At 47.0% G+C, this 22,845-nt stretch overlaps 1 protein-coding gene across 1 annotated transcript in view; it reads left to right on the top strand.

Moving 5' to 3' along the window:
- Positions 1-1,335: 1,335 nt before the first annotated feature.
- LOC131090889 (rho GTPase-activating protein 39-like) overlaps positions 1,336-22,845 on the top strand; it is a 55,096-nt gene continuing 33,586 nt past the window's right edge. The window contains exon 1 of the mRNA XM_058036548.1: positions 1,336-1,473. Within this exon, the coding sequence (XP_057892531.1) occupies positions 1,463-1,473 (11 nt within the window). The 5' untranslated portion in view covers positions 1,336-1,462. The remainder of the gene's footprint in view (positions 1,474-22,845) is intronic.

Genomic DNA, 22,845 nt, shown 5'->3' with positions numbered 1-22,845 from the left:
TGAGTGCAGTTGCTCTGGGTGGGACCCTGACCATTGGCTGGCATGGGGTCATTAATAAGCTGAACAGACTAATTTCTTACTGTAGCAGACATTTGCTCCCTGGTGCAACATGAGCCCCAAACCACTCTGTTAGTGGCAAAATCCACCAAGAATCTGTCAAGTCTTGCACCCCTAGTTATAGGATCTGAGGAATCTGGGCAGCTCAACCCCCAGGATTTGCATCCACATGGGATTGTTTCTATTCCAGAATAACAGGACAGTAAAGGATTCCTTGGTAGAAGCGGCACATTGCAGCAATTACTGATATACAGGAGCCACCATGCCAAATGACATACCCCAAAGCTGTGGCTGATAGAAGCTGATCTAGCAGGGCTGACCTTTAGAGCATGGCTTGTTTATTTAGAGTACTCATGCTAGCTGAGAAGCAGGGCTCTACTAGTTCTTGAGGTCTCTGAACCTATGCTGCTCGTACGCCGCTGGTGGATCTGTGCATCTGCTGGAGACACACCTGATATTCCTGCACAGCTTTTACCAGTCTACTATGTGCTCATGATAGAGAAGAAACAGAAAGTCTGCAAAATCTGCCCAGACAAAGCTGCTGGGGCAAAAAAAAAAAAAAAAAAAAAAAAAAGAAAAAAAAAAGAAAACATCCGGGCAAACCCAGAACATGGCAGCCTTACAGCTCAGGCTGACCCAAAGGTCTGTACCCTCCCAGCTGGAAGCAGAGACAGCTCAACATCTAGCATTGGCAAAGGAACTTTCCTCTCTTAGTGCTCCACACTGGTTCAAGTTCCCCCTTGCCACTTTCCATCCACGCTCTTGCAGGATGTCGGGAGTACCAGAGGGCAGAGCAGAACAAATAAAGCCTCATGTGCTCAGGGCAGCGGGAGGCAGCGTCAGGAGAACACGGTTCACCGGTGCAGCTGTGATCCAGCGGCGCGCACAGGCCGTACCTGGGGCCTACAACTACAGCGCTGCCGAAAGACCCCCGAGGCGAGAGCAGGATGTGACCTGCCTGACCACGGCTTTCCTCACAAAAGAGGTCACGACCACTGATTTTTGCCATTGACCAGTAGCTCAAATAAGGCTTCAGCGACTCCAAAACTGATGTCCCAGCTCCGCTTCCACTCTCCTTGTTTCCGCTCCTTGGGCTGGAGCTCCACGACGCCAGGGCTCGGCGGACTAGATCGGGTTCCGTAGCGACCGCACCCGCCGCCAGGGGCTGCCCTCGACCCGCGGCTCCACCACTGACGCCGGCCTCGCCAGTCCCGGACAGTCCCGGCCCGCTCCTCCCCATTCCGCTCCGCCCCGCCCCGCCCCGCCCCGTCCCGCCCGTCCCAGCACAGCGGCCCCCGGCAGAGGGACCTGGGGAGTGGCTGGGGGTCCCGGGTCCGGCCGCACCACCTCCGGGCGGGGCCGGGATCGGGTTTCACATCCTGCCCCGCTCGCGGCCAGAGCGGCCATGGCGGAGAGGTGAGTGCGGTCGCCGCGCACCTGTTGAGTCGCGGGAGAGGGGAGAGAGGAGAGACGCGTTGCCGCTCTTCGGGGCAGTGGGCCTCGGCCTCGGCCTGGGCCTGGGCTGGGGCCGGGAGCAACTCCCGGCTAGGGTGGAGGCGAGGCCGGGGAAGCCGACGCGGCAGGTGAAATGCGACCGAGTCGATCCGTGCCGTGCCGAGCCGTGCCGAGCCGTGCCGAGCCGTGCCGAGCCGAGCGGTCAGTCTCGTGCGGGGCGGTGGTCCCGGGCCGCCTCCCGCCGCGCTGGGCTGTCTGTGGGGAGACCTCTCTCTCGCACTGTCCTGGCTCCCGCCGGGGCCTCCGTCTGGGGCTGGGACTGGGCTGTTTGCGGCCTCCGAGCAAGGCGGGCGGCCATGAGCTCGGCTGAGCGTAGCCGGCCCGGCCCTGACTCGGAGTCCTCTCTCCTGCCGGGCCCCGGCGCCTCCCCGGGGGCTGCGGCCGGACTCTGTCGGGTGCCCTCACACCTGCAAAGACGGGCGACTCGTCGGGAGCACACCACGGTTTTGTGCCCGTTCCAGTCCGGGCTCGCTGGCGCTGGGCTGGGTGCTCCCGTAGCTTTCTCTCTTTCGCTTAAAAAATAAGCGCTTTTACAGAATGACAGCGAAAATACTATCGGGTGTGGCTGTTGCAGGGCCAGGAGAGGGTTCTGTCCTCTCCTGGAAGTGGGTAGGGAGACAGGATGACCTGTTGGCAGTGAAAACGGAGGGCCAGGTAGCCAGGCCAGTTTCCCAGGCTGCATCCGGCTTCCGACAAACTCAGGCGGATTTTACGGCTCCAGTGAATAACCCCATTGAAGGAGAACTCTTCCTGGTCCCTCCGCGTCTGGGATCGTCGGCCTGAAGTGGTTAAATTAAGTTTGATTCTGCCAGGAGGAACGTGCAGAGGCACTATCCTTGTTGTTGCTGATGCCAGTTGCAGTTGTGGTGTTTTGCTGGTGTCTTTTTTTCATTCTAGGTTAAATACTTGATCGATTTAAAATTCCTGCAGTGTGATTCTCTCTTCAGACGGCTTCTCACGTTCTTGTTGGCAGGGGGAGAGTTGCACTGGCCTTTTACTCAGTGCCTCATTGGTGATGCAAGGTGTTTGGAATAATTTTTTATTTCTCTCGCATTTGAAGTTGTTTTATTACTTTTTCCTTCTGCATCTCCTGCAGCAGACCAGTGTTTGAGTTAGTCTGTAAGGAGCATCTTGGGAAGGGATAGAAAATCCCATTGAGGGTGGCCCTAAAATACCAGAATTCAGACTGAGCAAAGTGATGAGCACAGCAGCATTCTCTCATCTTGCCAGGAGCAGCACCTCACAGCAGCTGCTTCTGCCTCTGTGCTTGTGACAGCCAAAGGCACTTGGAGATCGAGGTTGTAGATTCGTCATTTTGGGGTAAACTCTAAAGGCCAACAAAATCTTGTAGATTGGAGACTATCATTCCACTAGCTGGTGCAGATGAGTACAAAGCTTCTTGTGCTGGATTTCAGTGTGTTTTACCTGTGTATCCCTTGCTGTCTCTTCAGTGCTTTTGAATTTGGTTTTTGCTGGGTTGACAAGACAACTCTTCCTATCAGTTGGATGGAGGCTGTTTGGAGGGATGCTGAGATTACAGTGGATTATAGGAATGCAGATTTAGAAGCCACAGTTTTGTTCAGATAGTTCACATGCCTTCTGTATTCACAACAGGCTTGCCTAGCTAAAACAGATATCTTGGCCTTAGTTGGGCAAACATAAGCTGCAGTGAGATCTCAGTCCACACGTCTAGTGCATTTTGTAATTGAGAGAATTTTACGGTCATCCTTGTGATGCAAAAGTCTGACTTAAGCCTCACCCTGACTGGATTTGCAGCAGAAATCCTCATGGGAGACATGCATGCATAATATGCCATGCAGAACAGGGCTTACCAAGTACTGCCCTGCTTTAGGTACACAAAAGAAGTGCCTCCCATTCAACTGCCTTACTTGATTCCTAGAAAAATATAATGTGTGGTACAAAGATGAAAGGAGAGCCTGGAATTCCTGTAGTGAGCTGCCTAAGGGGTAAGAACATCTTGTGGATTTCCTTGTATTGGTGTCTGAGCTTTGAGTCATTTTTCAAATCCATTCTGCCATTCTTTTGGGGCTGCCTTCACAGGATTGGGGTAACTGCCTGATAACAAACCAGTAAAGTTTTGTAGATCAGGGACCAAGGGATTTTTTTCCTCTGAGAGCAGTGGAGGAAGAATTATTAGCATTGTTGAGGGACTGTGGGAAGAGCTTTAAGATACATAAAATCAGCTTTAAGGGAATTACTTCGGCAATTAAAGGTAAGAGAGCATAAACAGCTATAGGAGTCGGACTTTTTGGCCCATGAGTGTGGCTTGTTTTTTTCTGCTGGCAGTGCCATTTGATAAATATTCATTAACCCTTTTTTGGAAGTCATATATGTCATATCTTTATTTCCTGATGGGTAAATGCTTTAGTAATGATACTACTTGGGTTGTCACTTTACTTATGGAGAAGAAAGCTTTTAAGAAGAAAGCTTTTATGTTTTAGCAGCATATTTTAGCAGCATATTTTTGGCAGTTTGAATTAAACTGCCTCAGGATGGGTGCGAAGGGAGATCTTCCAGCCTACCTAGAAATACTGAGGTTGCTGAAGTCATGTTAGCTGGGTGGAAGGACTGGGAATGGTACTAAGTATGTTTGTTCAGCAGGAAATCTGCTGTTCTGGTTGGCTGTTTTAATTTGATTTATACAAAATGTAAGGGATTCATGTGTTTTGTGGGGATTACAATGAGGACTCTTCATTTTGTTATTGAATCTTGAGTCACTTTAGCCTACTTTGTTGTTTTTAGTTAATTCAGATTAATTCAGGCTTTGAGTTTGCATGAGTACCAGTTTCCGTGTTTTTTAGCAACTTCCATTTAGGAGTGAATGAAAACTTTGACACTTCATCACCCTGCCCTGGAGCTGCTGCTGGGCTCTGTGTGTCTAAACTCAGCTGTGACTTTGCAGTATAGAGGTCTTCTAGTTTTGGCCGGGCATCCAAGCCTCTCACTGTTGTGCCTTGCAGAGCCCTCCACATCCTCTGAACTGGGTCCTTGTGCCCTGTTCTGGTTTAGCCTCTTCTTAGTTGGCTTAAATAAGGCCATGAATAAATATCCTCTCTGTAGCTAGCTTTGAGTGCAGAACAAGCCCATGCCCCACAGCAGGTCATTCCACTCTTGTCTGCTGAATGAGCCTTTTCTTGGATGGACTGGATTGTGGTACTTCACTTGGCAGTAAATAAACCGGGAGAGCAGAAGTCTCTGTTAGCTCTGCAAAGTCAGTGGAAATAAGTGCAGGTGGGAGAAGTTATCAGCAAGCCTGACCTCTGCCATATGCTTGCTCCTGTTGTCGCTACTCCTCTAAACACGCTGCTGAGCCTGGTAAGCTTACCAGGGAAGTTTCCTTGGAATGAAATGTTTTAGGGGTGACTGGCTTTAAGTGAAGCCAGGAGTTTGTTTTCCTCCAGTAGAAGGAGAAGCCTTCTCTTTGCTCTGGCAGAAGCAGAAGAGGGGCTGTAGAGGACAAGGTGGTTGTCCTGTCTACCATCGCTGCCAAAACCTTTTTAAGGTGCTTCCATGGGCAGGCCCAGCATGTCCCAGAGCTAGCTCCTAAGGGGCAGTGAAACCTTCCAGTGTTTGCCTATGCAGATAAAGCCTGGTCTTTGGGAAACGCCTTCAGACAGATCAGAGTCTTTTGATGGAAACTAATCAGAAGTTCAAAGGAAAGCAGTGTTTCCTCCTTCTTGTAGTCTTGTAGTCTCCTTTTCCTGCTATACTCCGGAAATGGCTTTCTCAGTGGATGATGCAATTAGGAGGAGATGCTTGCAAGCTTTCAGCAAATAGATAGGTTAGAAATGGAAGTGTTCCATTTAGGCTCCATCAGTCCTTCTTCCCAAGTGGAGTGCAATTATTTGTGCCTTGTGACGTGTATATGCTTGCGTTTCTATAAAAAGTCCCCCAGGCAGATTCAAATAGTTCAGGAAGTGCCTCTTATCTGTAATAAAAAGAAATTCCAGAACAGGCACTGTTCTGAATTTGGTTTTAGCTGGATTCATAGGAGGTTCCTAAGTTCTGCTGTCAATATTACATATTTAATGTTTATTCCCGGCTTTGCAGGCTGTTCCCATGTAGGAAAGACAGCCTTAATGAGCAAATAATTTCTTGTGTTTTTTAGTAGCTCAGTCATGAGTATCCATTGAAGCAAGCTGTCTGTTTGATGGGTTTTATGCTTTTCATGAGGAAGAGTACTCTGCTTTGGATAGTTTCTTAAAGCAGTCAGTTCTTGGAGTGGCAGGAAAGCATTAACTGAAGCAGCAGCCTGAGGTCCATCTGCCTCATACATCTGGAAGAGACTGTAGGTCAAGAGAAAATTCTTTTGTGCTTGGTCTTTGTCTCATCGGATATTGGAGGTACCATTATTTGGCATATATTCTCTCATCCTAATTACTGTTCCGTGAGTTTGAAGTTACTGCTGTAAGAATTAAGTGTTTTATATTTCCAGTTGAGTGTAGCCCAGTAAATTCCAGTGTAGCTAGTGTCAACTATCTTCCAGCTACTCTCCCAGGCTTTTTTTCTTTGTGTGTTGTCAGCTGGCATTTTTTGGTTATGCAACTCACACAGCCAAAAGATATTTGGGAAACTTAAAATGAGAGTGCTGGAGGTTCAGATTATTTGGTTGCAGCGAAGCGTGGGAGAGGGAAAGCACTCTGTGATTCCCAGGTGAATGTTGGCATAGCAAGGAGACATGGCCTCCCCCTGTTACATGCTTCAGGCAAAAAGAAGGGGCTTGAAGTTCTACAATATCAGCTGTAGAAAATTCTTCCTGAAAAAACCACACTGAAAGACTATAAAGTGCTGGAGATGCTAAGTTTATTGTTTTTTCAGGCTTTTTTGTCTCTTTTTGCTTTAGGTCTTGTATGAAATTCTAGCAAGGGCTCTATGCTGCAGAGTGCTAGAACTTCTGAAAAAAAGGATCTTATTAAAATTATTTGCTGACATCTTCATCAACCACTAGAGGAAAATAGAAGTCTGGTTCTCTAAGGAGGGTATATTTTCTTACCCCTCTTGTATTCTGCTTGTGCCCAGCTCCCTGAACCAAGCTCTTGCTATGCTTTGCCTTCCTCAGTGGCAAGTGCTTCAACACGGATGAAGAGGGAGCACCCTGTGCTCCCCAGATTTGCTGTGTGTTCCTGTCTCAACTTGAAGCAGAGCAGTCCTGGGCCTCTCTAAACCAAGCATTTTCTTAGTTGCAGGGTTTATGATCTACCAAAACCAAACAAGCCAAGCAGGAAGGTTTCCCCACACAAACTTGTGCTGGGTTCACTCGTGTGTGTAACTTTGCAGCTGTGGGACACTGCCATAAGGCACTTTGCTGTGACAGATGGGGCTGTTTCCTACCTGGGCAAACAAGGTTGCTGCTTTTTGCCTGGAAACCTGTTATGGAGGCAGAAAAGACTCAATATAGTGGGATTTTTGTGTGATCATGGACATCATGAACTTGTGGCCCAGGGCCAGGTGCACTGTAGCAGGGATAGCCTCTTTGTTCTGTAGGTCTGGTATTTTCTGTTTGCTTTTGCTTGTGTCATTCATCTGGGAAAAAATAAACAGAGAGGCTTACTGTCTCCATCGCTAGTGATACCAAGAAAATCCCTGCACAATGCTGCCTGATGAGCTGAGATTGAGCTCAGCAAATCCCCTTTAACCACATGGAGTTCAGCTGTCTTGGGTTTTTCTGACTCTGAAGCAGTGCAATATGTTGTGTACAAGCAGCCAGGGCTCAGGTTAAAGGATGAATTGGTGTAAAATATTTTCAGTCACAAAGGAAAGTCAGAGAAAAACTTACAGGAAACTTTCTAGCTGAATAATTAAATACAGGCCCAGGGAATGCAGTGCATGAACTGTGCTGTGGAAGGTTCCTCTGCACTGGCTGGAGTGGCTGACTCACATACTGTTGGAACTCCAATCTGCCTGCTGGTCCTGGCCACCTCACCTGCTCCAGCACCTGCTTCTCACCCCCTGCTCATCTGCTGGCACAGTTGTACCCTGCCACATAGTCTTATCTGCTCCAGGCTGGTCCCCATATGCTATTGGTGCCATGTGGGAAATATCAAGTGCAGAGCTGTTTCCAGACCTGAGGTAAACTGTGGGTGGTCCCATTGTAATCTAGGCACTGAGTCTTCCTTACAGGTGTTAAAATAGTAACCCAAGGATGAGCTGTTAGTTTCAATGTGGTCAGTTTGCTGTAAAGTGATAAATGCTATATTTGGTCTTCTTTTGGTCCTGTACCTATTTCTTCTTTGTGTACATTGTAGTTGTTTGATAGTCCTTTGGTATCTACAGTTATCCAGCTGTGCATCAGCCACATTGTTTAGCTCTTCTTGGCTCCCTAGATCCAGTAGTTATGCTTGGGATTTTTTTTATTAGACCATCCAACTATTTATTGCTCTAAGCTAGGGTGAGAGGAGAAGCTCCAACTGTTTTATGTATTCTTGATCATCACTGATCAACATGAGGTGAAGCAAAGAGAGATGGTGAAATGGCTGTGAGCTGAGGTGCAGAGCCTGGAATGGAGCCAGCATGAGGAGCGTTTAATGTAGTCCAAAGGACAGACACTTAGCACGTTGTAATGTGGAGGTGTATGAGCTTGGCAATTTATGCCCAGGTAGTACAGTGAATAGTCTGGGTGGGATATGGCTGAGTTGTATTTAATCAACCTGGTAAAAAGAGTGTGAAGGAAGTAGCATTGGGGCTTAGAGGACAACTTTGTGCTTGAGTTGGTGCTGCCCTTGGGCTCTCATCTGCAGTCCTGAGTTAGAGTACAAACAGCCCACGAATTGCAGTTTTGGCTTGGAAACTCCTTAGGGAGCTTGCCCCTGAAGTAATCTACTCTAATTTTCATTAAATTAATTTTAAAATCTCTGAAAATAATAGTGAAAAGCAAATATACTTTTTTTTTTTTTTTTTTTTTTTTTTTTTTTTTGTATAGAGGGCTTAGAAGCTGCTGAGGAAATGCCTGGTGGTGGTATGATAATCCAGCCTGAATTCACTAAAGCTGTAGTTTGAAATTAGTCTAAAACACATGTTTAAGATTCTGGAGACTTCCAAAGTAGAAGTCTGTTTTGGGATGGCAATAAGCAGAAAAAATTGAAAAAGACAGTGATGATCTGGAGGTGAAGCTGTGCACTGCCACCTTACCTTTTTTTTTTTTTTTCTGGTTCTGGGTCCTGTTACCCGAGTTGTTGAGTTCACTAAAGCAAGAGAAAACCATCTGCTGCTAGTTAGCAGGCCGAGTTATCCCTGTGAAGGATTTGAGGAGCTCTGCAGGCCTCACGTGATGAGTGCTGGGGATGGGGAAAGAGTAGGAGGGGGTCATAGAGAACATATCACTGATTCATCCACTCTGATTTTAGTGTGCCATTGTGCTGTGATGTTATCATCCTGTTCCCTCTCCATAGTCTTTTGAGCCAGCTTTGAATGTAATGCTGTTGAAGTGCCTTTGGCCTTGAATTCTAAACGCTGCTACAAGAGGAAGGCTGGCAGAGATACTGTGGGCATAACTTCCTTAGTGGTGACACTTCTTTGGGATGATCTTGTTCTTGAAACCAGGAAGGCTGATGAGTTTGGCAGTGAGGGGGCATGTCAGTGATTTCAGCCTTTCTGGCTCCCCATAACTCTTCCCTAGGAAGGTGGCCTCTCGATGTCCAATGACCCCTCCCTGTCAGCCATCCAGTGCTCTAATAGCTGAGCACTTTTATGCTTAAACTTTATTTGGTCTTGGGGGGATGAAATCACTCACTATTTTTACTTCAAGCAAAGCTGCTGCTGAGGTGTGAGAGCTGTCTGTACGTGGAGAAAAGCTTTTTGGGTACTTGGTGTTCAGTGAAGTTGTACTTGCTGCAGGGGTACAGGGAAGTTTCACCTTGGGCTGTTTTGTCCATCCCACTCTCCCTGGAGCAGGAAGCAAAGACTTCAGGTGGGAAAGGGTGAACAGCATGGTGATCATCAAATGGTTTAGTGAAAGTACTCAGAGTTCAGCTGGAAATGCAAACATTAGTATCTTCTAGTAGTTTTGCTCTGGCCTGGATGGCTTGGGTGAGCTCCAGAGGTGTTGATTTTGTGCTGCTGTGGAGTCTCATTGGGGAGAAGCAAAGTTTTCTATTTTAGGGTATCTCCTGATAGACGGTACATCTTGTACTCTGGATGAGAAATAAAATAGCCACTGCAGCTGGCCCAGACAGGTCTGTTACCCTGGTCTTGCCAGGGCACATGGCACCAACTGCAAGGTGGAGTTGGGCCTCCAGGACCTGCACTTGGCGGGCCCTTGGTGCAGGCAAAGGAGGGCATGCAGTTAATTCCTGTTGCTTTGCTCAAGCCTCTGCTGTTTGCAACAGTAGTTATTTTTTCAAGCAAGGACATGCGGGTGGTCAGAGAACAGACAAATTTGTCATGGAACTGCCAGCAGTGCAGCTTTCTTGCCCTTCAAATTCCAGCTGGACCTGGCTTAAACCCAGAGGTTTTACAGACTGCAGAGGTTTGAGGGACTTGAGATGAATTAACAGTATTCCCCAGAAATTACCATTTTGGGTCTGTTTCTTATGATAAGAATCTGTACTGCTTTGCCTATGGATCTATAGCTGTAAACCCTCCTGAATGGTGTGGCTGTTTGCTCTTGCTGGGAAAGGCAAATGTGAACTGTGGCACGAAGAGCTTTAACAGTGAGATGTGTCTGTGCTAGAGCTGGGACTGCTCAGTTGGCCTGCTGGGAAGCGTGGGCTTTCATTAGGACAGGCAGTATGTGGGCCCATGGACAGAAAGCAATATTGGGGTGGCTGACTGTGAAAACTGGGTACTGCTACAGGGGACGTTCAGCCAGCCCCTTCTTGGGTGTAGCTCTGTTGTAGCGGAGCTCTCTTCTGCTCAAGATGCAGGGCAGTGTTGGGCTTCATCTTTCAACTTCACACCTTGCTAAGCTGTGAAAGAAGATGAGAAAAGGAATGAACAGCTGAGAGATGTAATTCTCGCTTTTACTGTGCTTCAGGCAATAATTGATCCATGATGCTTTTATTTTTTAGATTAAAACCTGTTGCTGAATAAACTTGTTTTGCAGTTTGTTAGCCATTGGGCTTAGCTTTTTGTCTCATGTATGTCTCCCATGGACCTGGGAGACATCCATGGTCCTGCTGGTTTCAACCTTGCTACAGCTCTGTGCTCAGTAGTGCTGAAAGTAAACAAGGGAGAAGGTCCAAGCTGTGGCAGTTCCTTGGAAGGGAAATGCTGTTGCAGGGTGCTGCTCTCCTGGAATCTTTTCTGCCCATTGATGTCATCTTGTATTCCTCCTGGGAAGGAGAAGCCTTGACCCTTCTACCTCTCACCTGGTGGGTGCCTCAGGAGGTGCTTTGTTAGTGTAACATGGTTTCCAGCTGGAAAAATATCTAGTTTTGGGCATCTGGAAACGGTGAATGTGCAGTTACCTGTGAAAACTCAGTACCTATGTGCTGAATAGTCATAATAATGTGAAGCCTGGGGTTCTGATGGGATCTTTATGACTGGCAGCATAAAAATAAAATAAATGAGTCTTGTCTGCCTCGCCCCAGAGATGGTGTTTACTCCTGAGTCTGCTAAAAAGGGGCTGTCTGCTGCCTTGGAAGAAACCTGAGATCTGTTCCTTGGCTTAAGAGGAGTTGATCGGAACAGAGGGGGCATAGGAAGTATTTAGTGGTTATATTACCAGCTCAGAAGGAATGGGTACTTCCACCAAGAACAGATCAGACTTTTTTGTTTGGCCTTTTAAAGAAAGACACAAAAAAAGGGACATGTGCGGAGGAGAAAAGGACAGTAGAACGAGAAGCAGGCTTACCAAAAAGGGGAAGTTGTATCCAGGCAAGAAGACCAAAAAACCTATCTATTTCAGCAGATTACATGTAAAATCAAAATAAGGTGGTCCAGATTAAGACTTTTGAGGAGTGAATTTGCCAAATATGATTAACTTTCAAATGCATTGAAGCCTTTTGGAAACTGGCAGCAGAAGAGATCAAAGCATGAGAGCCACAGAAGATAAAGCTATCACAAAAAAATCTAAACCATTTGTGGCCATCTTGACTCCTGTGGAGGAGCTTTGCAAACTTCAAGCTTGCTACAGAAGAACTGTTGGAGAATTTGTCTCGCATTGAACATCAGTAGAAATAGCTTTAGAGCAAAAGACAAACTGATAAGAAGCTAAGGAACAGATAATGTTTACTCAAGAGTGCCAAAGGATCTTAATACTGAAATTGTTGAGATACTTTCATGTGTATCCTGCCTCTAAAGTGCCCTTGGTATCACATAAATTGGTGGTGGTGAATGCAATAGCATTTTAAAAGGTTGAGTCTTGAGGAAATTGGAGAAGTGGCTCAGTATTTGTGCAGGTGCACTGCTAGGGAAGGGCTGTGAAGAGTATTCAGGATTCCATGGACTGTTGGGTCTGACCCCTGTGCCTAAGTCTGCAATGAAGAACAAGTTTGCTGAAGGCATGGCCAAGCACAGCTGCTTGGACCAGTGTTAGAAGGGCTATTGTAGAGGCAAGCCCTGCCCCGGCCTCACAGACCTGCTGGAGGTGATGAGCATGATGAGTATGCTGGGAGCAGGACCCCTAGGCTTCATGTGTCTGTGTTTTCAGACAGCCTTTGGCAAGTTTCTCTGCCAAAGGCTTTGAAGAAAGAGTCACCATGGGCACAGAGGAAGGGTCTTGTTACGGACAAAGAGCTGGTGAAAGCATAGACTGCAAAGGGCAGGGCTGACTGGTCATTTTTCAACCTGGGGAAGTCAGCAGCAAGGCCTGAGAAACTGGTGCTGGGAGTGTTTTGCACCTTATGGGTAACCTCAGGTATAGAGGGGTGCAGTGACATTGCCAGGTTTGCAGAGGATCCTCAGTTTCTTCAGTGGGTTGAATAGCTCACTGAAGATAAGGAAATCCATTAGAACCTCAGAGAACTGAGGAAGTGGACTGATACATGACAGGTAAGCTTCAGTGTAGGAAAACATGGTGAACAGGGAAAAATTACCTGTGCTGAACCTGTTTGATACTCAGCCTAGAACTAGTGGTTATAGCTTGAGAAGAAGCTTGGAGTCACTGACAGTTCTCTGAAATCATCAGTTCTGTCTGTGATGTTTGCCAAATAAACCAATCAGTTTTGATCACCATCAGCAAGGGAGTTAATACTGAAGCAGAGGACATCAATTTGACCCTCTTTAACACTTTGTTCATGTCTTGGAGACTGCATGCTGTTTTGATTTCTGCATTGTGAGAAGGACAGTGATGTTAGAGAGACTGCAGTGAAGATAATTAAAATTACTAAAGGACAGAGCAGCTGCCTTATGAGGAGAGAGCATAAAATTTGTGATTCCTTGGTTTGGAGAAGTCTTGCATAGCAAGATCAAGATATGCAAATCATGAAGATAGTAGAATCAGAGAATGGTTTGGGTTGGAAAGGATCTTAAAGATTGCCTACTTTCAACTCCCTGCCATGTACAGGGAGATCTTTCACTAGGCCCGGTTACTCAGAGCTCCGTGCAGTCCGGCCTTGAACAACTCAGGGAATGGGCATCCATATTTATTCTGGGCAAACCCATTCCAGTGCCTCACCACCCTCACAGCAAAGAAGTATCTAATCTAAACCTACTCTCCGTTTGAATCCATTCCTCTTTTTCCTGTCACTACATGCTCTTGTAAAAAGTCCCTGTCCATCTTTCTTGTAAGCCCCCCTTAGGAACTGGAAGGCTGCAATTATGTCACCCCTAAGCCTCCTGTTTTCCAGGCTGAACAAACCCAATTCTCTCAGCCTTTCCTCCTAAGAGAGGTGCTCCATCCCCCTGATTAACCTGGTGGCCTCCTCTGGACTGGTTCCACCAGGTTCATGTCTGTCTGGCACTGAGGACTCCAGAGCTGGATGCAGCACTGCAGGTGGGGCCTCAGCTGAGGGGTCTGGAGGGGCAGAATCCCCTCCCTTGACCTGCTGCCCACACTTCTTTTGATGCAGCCAGGACATGGTTGGTTTCTGGGTGCCAGCACACACGGCCGGGCGTGTGCAGCCTCTCATCCAGCAGCACCTCCAAACCCTTCTCATCAGGGCTGCTCTCGATCTGTTCCTGCCCCGGTCTGGATCAATACTGGGACTGATACCTGGCTCAGATGCAGCACCAGCATCTGGCCTTGTTAAACCTCAGAGATTCCTGTGGGCCACTTCTCAGGCTTGTCCAGGTATCTCTGGATGGCCCTGTCCTTCAGGTGTGTCATCTGCAAACCGGCTGAGGGTACACTTGTTCCCTTCATGTACTAATGAAGATATTAACCAACACTGGTCCCAGTATGGACCCCTGAGGGACCCCACTTGTCACTAATGTCCATTGGGTCTCTGAGCCATTGACCACTACTCTCTGGATGTGACTGTCCAACCACTTTGTTACCCATCTAACAGTCCACTCATCAACTTCATCTCTCTCCAATTTAGAGAGAAGGATGTTGTGGGGATCTGTGTCAAAGCCTTTACAGAAGTCCATATAAATGACATCTCTGTCCCCTCCCTTGTCTACTGAGCGATGCCGTTGTGCAAGGCCACTGGGTTGGTCAGGGATGACTTGCCCTTGGTGAAGCCATACTGGCTGTCTTAAATCACCTCCATGTCCTTAGTAGAGCTTCCAGGAAGGTCTGTTTCATTACCTTCCCAGGCACAGGGGTGAGGCTGACAGGCTGGTAGTTGCCAGGGTCTTCCTACTCTTTTAAAAGTTGGGGACAGTGTTTCCCCTTTCTATGGGTAAGTTGAATTTTTTCTACCAAGTCTTGTGACCCTAGAACTATGAGCACTTGGTGAAACCTAAAGGAAGAAGGCCATTTATTTTACACAATCTGTGATGGACTTCTGATTTCAGTGTTCTTGGGGGTCACGGATGCAAAAGGCATCATCAGGTTGAAAAAGTATTTGGGTAAACTTATAGACACTTAGTCTGAAACAGTTACTAGGAAGAACAGCCAGCCATCTGCCTTTAACATCTCTAATACATGTGTGGGTTCTTGAGCACTGAGGGAGAAGATGGAGAAAGGGCATGACCAGGCTTATGTGTTTTGCTTAACAAACTTCTCGGAGTGTCTCACCGGTAGGCAGAATGGAAGGAGCACTTGGCTTTACTAAAGGTGCATGTCTTATGCTTCAAAGTTTCCTGAAGCAGTATTAAGTGGGAACATAAATGGGTGTGACATGTTGGGGAAGAGCCAGTATGGCTTTTGTAGACCAAAACTGAGCTACATGACTCCCCTGGTACTTGGAAGGTGTTTCGAAGTACGTGGCAAGGGTGATCAAGTGGAGTGGTCTACTGGACCTCACTGAAATGTTTCAGCAGAGGTTATCGAGGAAAAGTCCGTCATGGGTGGATAAATGGTTAAAAGATTGGGCTGCAAAGATGAGGAGTAGATGGTCAGACTTCACAGAGGAGGGAACTCTTGGTGGAGCCAGGCTGGGATCTCTGCTGCTCACAGTGTTTGTACCTGATCTAGAAATGGGGACAAAAGTAGTGGCTGAGGAAGAGCAGATGAGGGAAGAAATCCTTAGCACTACAATTCAGAAATGAGTTTAGGGTAACAGATGGTTCTGGAAAGTATTAGCACTCTGTGTGTGCTCAATGCTTGGCAGTGCTGCAGGATGGAAGAGGGGGCTGAGAACTGCAAAGAGGAAAGCAAAGGACAGAATAGCACAGCATGGTGATCTGCTGCCATGTTGGATATTGAATGTCAGGTCATCCCATCTTGGAAGATGCCCTGCTTTAAGCACCTCTTCATTTATTTGCTCTTTTTAATTTTTTTCTTGTCGGTAGCAAAATCTATGTATTGGGTACATAGTGTTTGGCAGATGAAGACTGTCTAGATGGATATCAAACAATAAAAAGTGAAGTTGAATATGGTCCAGTTTCTGCCCCAATCCATCAACCATGCTATTGCAGAATCACAGAGAGTGATGCCTGCTTTAATGTCTTTCTGAATTTGTCTCTTTTTTGCTGTCTTTCTTGCCACTGTTGAAAGTGAAAAGCTCAGTTTTGGACTGAACACAATCTAATAAATGTGTGGGTTTTGGTGGGAGAAAACATAAGGAACTTGTTTTGGGCACCAAATCAAGAAGTGTATTGTTCTCATCCCACTGTTCACTGTTACCATGTATAGCAATTTCTGCCATGGCAACACATATTTTCATGAACCAGCCAAGATCTTCCAGGGCTGCCACATAACTTCTGATACTTGCTCATTGTGATGCTATTAATAACTTTGTTTCCCCCTATCGTAGCCCGGAAGCTGCTTCTTCCTCATAGACCAAGTGCAAGCAATAAGCTCATTTTAAATCAACTGTGGGGAGAATTGACACTGCGGATTTCCTGGGGTTTTTTTGTTCTGGAGATCCTGTCTAGTACTGCCAGCTCTGCGGCCACCCACTGCACTGTCTCTTTTTTATAAGAAAGTCATGTCTCAATTTTCTTTTAAATTCAGTTTCTTTTTTTCTCTTATTCCTTTCTCCCCGTTCCTTTAAACCAGGACAAACAGATGATACATATTTACTTCTCTGGCTATGCAAAGTAGCTTAAGTGTTTATCTCAGACTGACTTGGTGAAGTGGAGAACCTGGCGCAAATCAAACATGGTCTGGGCCAGGCTCTGCTCTACATGATTTCTTTACTTATCTCTTGCTTATTCAAACAAGATAAACTCTTGAGTATTTAAAATTGCAGCTCAACTGTTCTTGGCACTAGTTGAATTTAGTGGTGTTTAAAATCCCAGAGTGCATTAGCATGTCTGCATGAATCTGCTTGGAGTTGGAACTGTGTCAAAAATACCATCACCAGCGTGGTTTTTTGGAACCTTTTAAAGAGCTGTGGAAAAGGTGAAACCTGGGCTTTTGCTTAAGAGGGTGGTTCCACTTGAGCCTGGGCATCTGTGAGGAGCTGCAATGGGTTCGAACCAAGGTCATGAGTCTGTCCCCAGCTCTGGTTCTGGGTGTACGCAAGTCACAGTTCACCAGTTTCATCCCTCCAGAGCAAGGAGTTGTTTTGCCAGATCACTCTCCTCTCATTCGGGGAGTTCACTTTTCTTCTGCTGAAGTGTAGGTGTTAACTGTACAACCCTCCCTCCCTTTCTTCACCAACTTGAAAATTTTTTTGGCAGACTTGAAACTTGCAGCTTCAATGTCGCTGTCTTAGACATTGCACTTTCCCTGACCTCCCTGACCTGCTGGATTGACAGCCTACTGTCATTAACTGAGGGAAAAAGATATAGTGAAAACAGGGAATTCTTTATCCTACCGACCTCCTTGGAGAGGCTAAAGAAATGAGCATATGCCCTGCAAAAGGTTTGTCCATAGCAAGGAGTAATTGTGATGTCCATAGTGAGTGACTGCATCATTCTTTTATTGCTGCTCTCCCCATTTCTTGGGAGGGTCTGTTCAAGGTAGTACCTCCAGACGTGCTGCCAAGGGTTGAGTCTTCCTGGGGAGGCATCATATGCCATGCAGGACTGCCTTCTTCTGCAGCCCAGCTGGTTTGTCCTGAGCATCTCCAAGAAACAACTGAGAGCCTTCGGTGACTGATGCAGTCATTTGCCACGAGCTGCCTTCTTGTGGACTCTTGGGAATCATAGAATATGCTGAATTGGATGGGACCAATCGGGATCACTGAGTCTGCAACCTCCTGGCCCTGCATAGGACACTCCAGTTATCCCACCCTGTGCCTGAGGGCGTTTTCCAAATGCTTCTCGAGCTCAGACAGGCTTGGTGCTGTGACCGGTACCCTGGGGAGCCTGTTCAAATACTCAGCCACCTATTGGGTGAAAAACTCTTCCCTGATATCCAACCTAAACCTCCGACTTCATGCCGTTCCCTCAAGTCCTGTCACTGGTCACAACAGAGAAGAGATTAGTACCTGCCCCTCCACTTCCTCTCATAAGAGTGTTGAAGACCACAATGAGGTCTTCCCTGGTTAATCTCCCCTTTGTTTCTATGACATGGTGAGAGCAAAGGCTAATTTGGGGCTTTAACTAATTGTGTTTTATTTTGTGAAGTCTTACATCTGTGAGATTGAAGAGATGTTCAATTTTTAAAAAGCTGTGACTGTATTTTAAGCAAGGTCAAACACCTCAATCTTTGTTTCTCATTAAGTCAAACCTGAGCTTGTTAATAACAAAGCACTGGAACTATAGGTAACTAGTATTTTGGTTTACTTAGAGTTCAAGGTGTTACTGTAGTCCCTGCTGGTCTTGCAGATGCAAGTGTGTAGCAGACAAAACAGAGGCTGAAACACAGCTCATGAGATGTGACTCCTACTCACTCTGCAAAGTTGTAGAGACAATCAGGAAAAGAGTGTCAGTTTGGGGCAACAGTTAAGCATGCTTTTCCTTTTGGAGGAAGCTTTTTTTCATCGTTTATTACATCAGAATAAAAAACAAGATAAAAGAGTCAAACGTGGGCTGTGATTTTCATCCCAAACTAAGAATTTACTCAGGAATAGGTGAGCTTTCCAGAGCTGGAGCTGTGCATAGAGCAGAGACCCATGTGCTTCCCTGTGGGGCAGGCATGCAGGAGGGGAGGCTCTGGGGCTGCAGGAGGGACCGATGCTGTGGGTCCAGTGCACTGGCTTTGCAACATCCTGACAGTTGTGTCTGATGTGCTTGTCATTCAGCAATTCCTGTAGGCAAAGCAAACAGAAGGACCTCTTTTCCATTATATATTTATTTTTCTTGCTTATTGGTTTATAAAGAGCTTATGAACTTTGTGACTGAGGTTTTCAGCTATATACTTACTATCTCTTCTTCTTCGCCAGAGGAAATTGGTGTCCTTTGGGCTGGAGAAAATGATGACACTGCTGTGGCTCCTCTGCACAGAGTCCTGTTGGGATGAGCTTCCTGATGGCATCTCACAGGACAGGAGAGATTTGTTTGTTTGCAGGCGGTTATTCCTTTGACTTGCTGCCAACACTCTCCTATTCTTTCCTTTGATTTGAAACCAAATTCCTCTGCTAGCCTGGTATTTTAATGGTTAACTTGAGTCACACATAACAGGCTTGGACAGCTAATACTTTCAAGAGCTTCACTGCATCTGTTCCCTCGTGATTTTTTTTAACGGAATTGGCAGAGACAGCTGCAGCTGGAGAGATTTGCTGAAGAATGAATAACCCTAAAGAAGTTATGATGAAACACTTATATTTGTTTTGTACTTTTAGCCCCCAGTGTTTTGTGGACTCTGCTATCTGAGGAATAACTTGGTCCCTTGCTGTCCCTGGCTATGTTGTGCATAAGTTTTCAAGGGACCCTGTTTTTCAGCTCATAAATGACTGTTAGCCTTTTAAATGAACAGAGACAGAGGGCCATTATTTTGCTAATGTCCCACTTCTAGGAACTTAGCTGCCTCAGATATGTAGCTTTGCTGAGTGGTGCTTGAAAGCATTATGCTCTGTGATCTGGCTGTTTGTAGGGCATCCTCTGTTGGCACCTTGGGTGACACTGTCCAGTTGGCCATGGTCTGGCAGTGCAAGTTCTCCACCCTATAACTACAGTCTCAGTCTGCTGTTCCTGACCACTGCCAACTCATGTTCTGCCTTTAGAAAAGCTACAGTTGTCATGTTTTTTTGATGGTCTGGTGGAATTATTTTAGATCAGAGGTGGGTGTCTTGAGAGGTCCTTAAGTCTCCAACCCTGCATGCTCTCACTATGGTGGCCACTTGGTCCTGAGGACCTGGCTGATGGGTTTCCCTTTGCTGGTTCTGGAAGTATCTTTTCTGTTCCTGTCTTCCTCCTCTTCACCCTCTGACACTGTTCAGAAATCTGTGTAAATGTTTTATTGTCCTTACTCAGTGTTCCTGTCTGCAGCAAAAAGCTATCCCTGTGCATGATGCAAATGAGCCTTGGGAGCTGGCTATTTACTTTGGTCTGTTCTGGCTTCTATGGGCTCTCTCTTCCCTTCAGTGAAGATGACACAAGAATGGTTGTTCTTTTGCCCTCCTGTATGGGGAAACTATGCTGCACTGCAGTGTGTTTATGTCTGTGCAGTGCCTGGTGTCATGTCACTGAGCCCAGGATGATCCGTGTACAGAAATGACGGAAGATCAGTTGCTGTTGAGTCCTGCTCCTTCCACAGTGTACAGGTTGTGGGTTGCTCCCAAGGTACTGGAGCAATTGCTGGGTTTATGGGGTAATGGGGCTTTACTAAAGCAACTTCTGATTGGAGAGCCTCCTATTCCCAGACTGCTTTCTTTGGCATCAATTCTCTGAGGCAGCAGCTGCTGTGCTGGGCCCCTGGCTGCACGGGCTTCGTGGCAATGCTGGGAGGAATCCCTGATATCAGTAGTGGTGACATAGGAGGCGGTGAAGAGTAAATCTCAGTCCTGAAGCAGCTGGACAGCAAGCTAGATAAATCAAGACCTTTGTCAGTAATTATAGGATGACAGGGCAGTGACTGCTGCTGTGTCCTTGAAATAGCAGGGATATCATTGACATGACGTTGCTTGCTTTGGCCCAGGGAGAGCACTTGGTGTATGCTGCTTCTCCAGGGCTCTGGGCTCTTGCCCTACCTCATTTTGGCAGGTACAACTGCTTCACCTCATTCCTGCAGTTTAAGAAGAGCATGATGCTCTTCACCCAGGGTGCAGTTTTATTGGCACTGGTAAATGTCATCCTGCTTCAAGTCCAGTTTACTTCTGTTCAACAGCTGCCAAGAGGTATTGGGGTCTTACAGATCTGTGGAGCCGTGTTCAGCTTTCTAGTCACTGATCAGGGTTTCAATCAGCAGGTAGTGCTAAGAGGTGCTGGGGCCCATTGAGAAGGCGGCAGATTAAGGGGTTCCATCTCCATCCTTTCCTTTTGTTTTATGGATCCTCCTTAAAAGAACACAAACAGCCCAGACCTGATTTTAGAGGTTCTTTCATGCTGGGAGGCTCTTAGCTGTTTTGAGTACCATTGTGGGCAGATCCTGTATGATTTGGTGGTGCCTGCATATGCTCTCAGAAGAGAGTGAAGCTCAAATCTGCTTCAGCTGGTATCATGTGTCTTAGATTGTGTGTCCCAAGAAGATGTGGAGAAAGTAGATCTATTACCTTGGGTACCTGCCTGCAGAGATTTACACTCCTGGAAGGATGTGGCTAGTGCATCTGGTGGTGACCTTGCATGAGTCCTGCTGCCCCCTTTGGTGGGATCCTGTACAGGTGGGATGACCATGGCGATACTCATCGAGCCATGCTTGCAGTGTGCCTGCATGAATCCTCCCTGAAACTAGGGGCATCACCATGGGAGCAATGGGAAGTCATCAGGCTGCCTCCTTGGGACTGAGCCCCACATGCTGCCATGGGGGAGCACCAGAGGTGGAAGGTAAGCAGTACACATCCCAGCTGTGGTCATCATTTTTGCTGTACTGGCAGGTTGTCCTGTAATGCCTTTACCTAAGCAAATATTTCCTCTCTAGGATATTGATAAAATCGAAGTTTTCTCATTTAAATCCTGTCTGTTGGGGACAAAGTGTAGTTATGAGCATGTTGAGATGGGATGCAGTCACTGTCAGGTGCTATGGTGCTAATATTGGTCCCAGTCTAATGACAGACCTGGCCATGTGTCCTGGGATTGATGCAGCTTAAGGCTGTTCAGGTTGGAGGCCAGCACCAAGCTGTGCCATGTCTCAGCTCTCTGCCAGGGTGCCTTGTTTCCCTTGGGCAGGGACTGTCCTGCTTCCCCCCACAGCCACCTGCCTTCCAACAGCTGTGGTTTGGAGGCAGCTGTGGATGCACACAGTATATTTTGGAAGGAGAAGAGATGAAGACCGCCTGGTTCTTTTTATCTTCTGCAATTTGTTCTTAAATATTTAGCCCCTTAAAAGGAATAATAACTCTGCTGAAATTTTCATTGAGCTTAGAAGGTGCTACTTCATCTGGAGGAAACCAGAGCTTTGGGGAGGCTGTTTAAATACTGGAGTTTTGGGCTTGTGCTGTGACCTGCAGAATGAAAACTCTAGCCATAAGGCAGAAGAGACCCAAGGTATGCTATCACAGCAGCGTGAGAGCTGGACAGGGTGTCAAGGCAGGTCCCATAGCCCAAGGAAGCTAGCTCACTTCTCTGCAGTGGCGTGGGGCTCAAGCTCCACAAATGATTTTGCTCCTCACCATGTGAAACCCAGGGGCTGGATGTGACAGATAGGCAGGAGAGGCTGCCTGCCAGATATGTGTCCCTGGCCAGCCTGTGGATGATTGCAAAGAGTAGAGAGAAGCACCTGGAAACTTCTTTATGCTGAATGTTTTTTGACATGTCTTTTGCCTTCTGCTGAGACTGCAGTGGTCACAGCTCATCTCTAGCCATAACACAGGCCAAGGTGCTCACCCTCAATGACAATTTGGGGACAGAGAGAAGTGAGAGGCCCTTGGCCTCCAGAGAAGCAGCAGATAGCTCTCTGGTGAAGACCTGTGCCCTGTCTGCATCACCAGGATTTTTTTAACAGGAGTGGATTTTACTGCTCCTCCTGCCCTCAGGTGCAGTTTCCTTTAGTGTTGGTCTGCTGGTCACCAAGCAGTGCCCTGGTGCCTGTGTCTCCAGTATGGAGACACTATGGACACTATGACCACCTCCTGCTCAGAGTGTCTGTCCAGCAAGTGCTTTGTGTTTTGCCTCAAGGCCATGAAAACAGGGACGTTTTCTGTCCCTTGGTCTTCCCTCTCTTGCAGAATTGCCCATCCTGTGATGGAGGCACTGAAGGATGGGGTGGGGATGAGCAGCAGTTCAAGCCCTTCTGTCTTCCCCTCCCCTTGGGCTGCTCTCTGTGTGGCCCCAGGGAGTGATTTCAGGACCCAAATCATTCCAAACCTAGTGGACAGCACTTGGCACAGAGTGGATGATGGAGAAACATGAAGTTTGGTGTGGGAGTGCCTGTGCTGCCTTCCCTCCTGCCTGGTGACATACAGAGCTCTAAGATGCCTGTGCATCCTTTTCACCCGACGTTCAGGTACTGGTCTTGGGCTGTTGGGCCTTATGCCTTTGAGACTGTTCTGGACTTTATTTTAAGCTGATTATCATTGGGGCATGGCTTGTCATGGTGTCTGTCCTTCCTTATGCCCCTCCTCTCTCCTTTTGCAGAGACCCCCAAGACATCTCACTTGTGTCCCAGAAGTCCTTTTTACTTACTTCTTTCTCTCTGAGACAGGATCTTGAGGGAATTTGCTGGTAATTTTGGTGTTGCCCCAACCTTCTTCCTTGGACTGAGCTACCCCTTTGCTGTCTGTTCTGTTCTGGATTTGGGATGAATCAAGAGGCTAACAGCAGCAAGATGGAGCCAGCAAT

Source organism: Melospiza georgiana, chromosome 17, assembly GCF_028018845.1.
Source record: "Melospiza georgiana isolate bMelGeo1 chromosome 17, bMelGeo1.pri, whole genome shotgun sequence".
NCBI classification, from domain to species: Eukaryota; Metazoa; Chordata; class Aves; order Passeriformes; family Passerellidae; genus Melospiza; species Melospiza georgiana.
The sequence above is the reverse complement of the archived record's forward strand: the minus strand, read 5'-3'. Positions and strand labels throughout refer to the sequence as shown.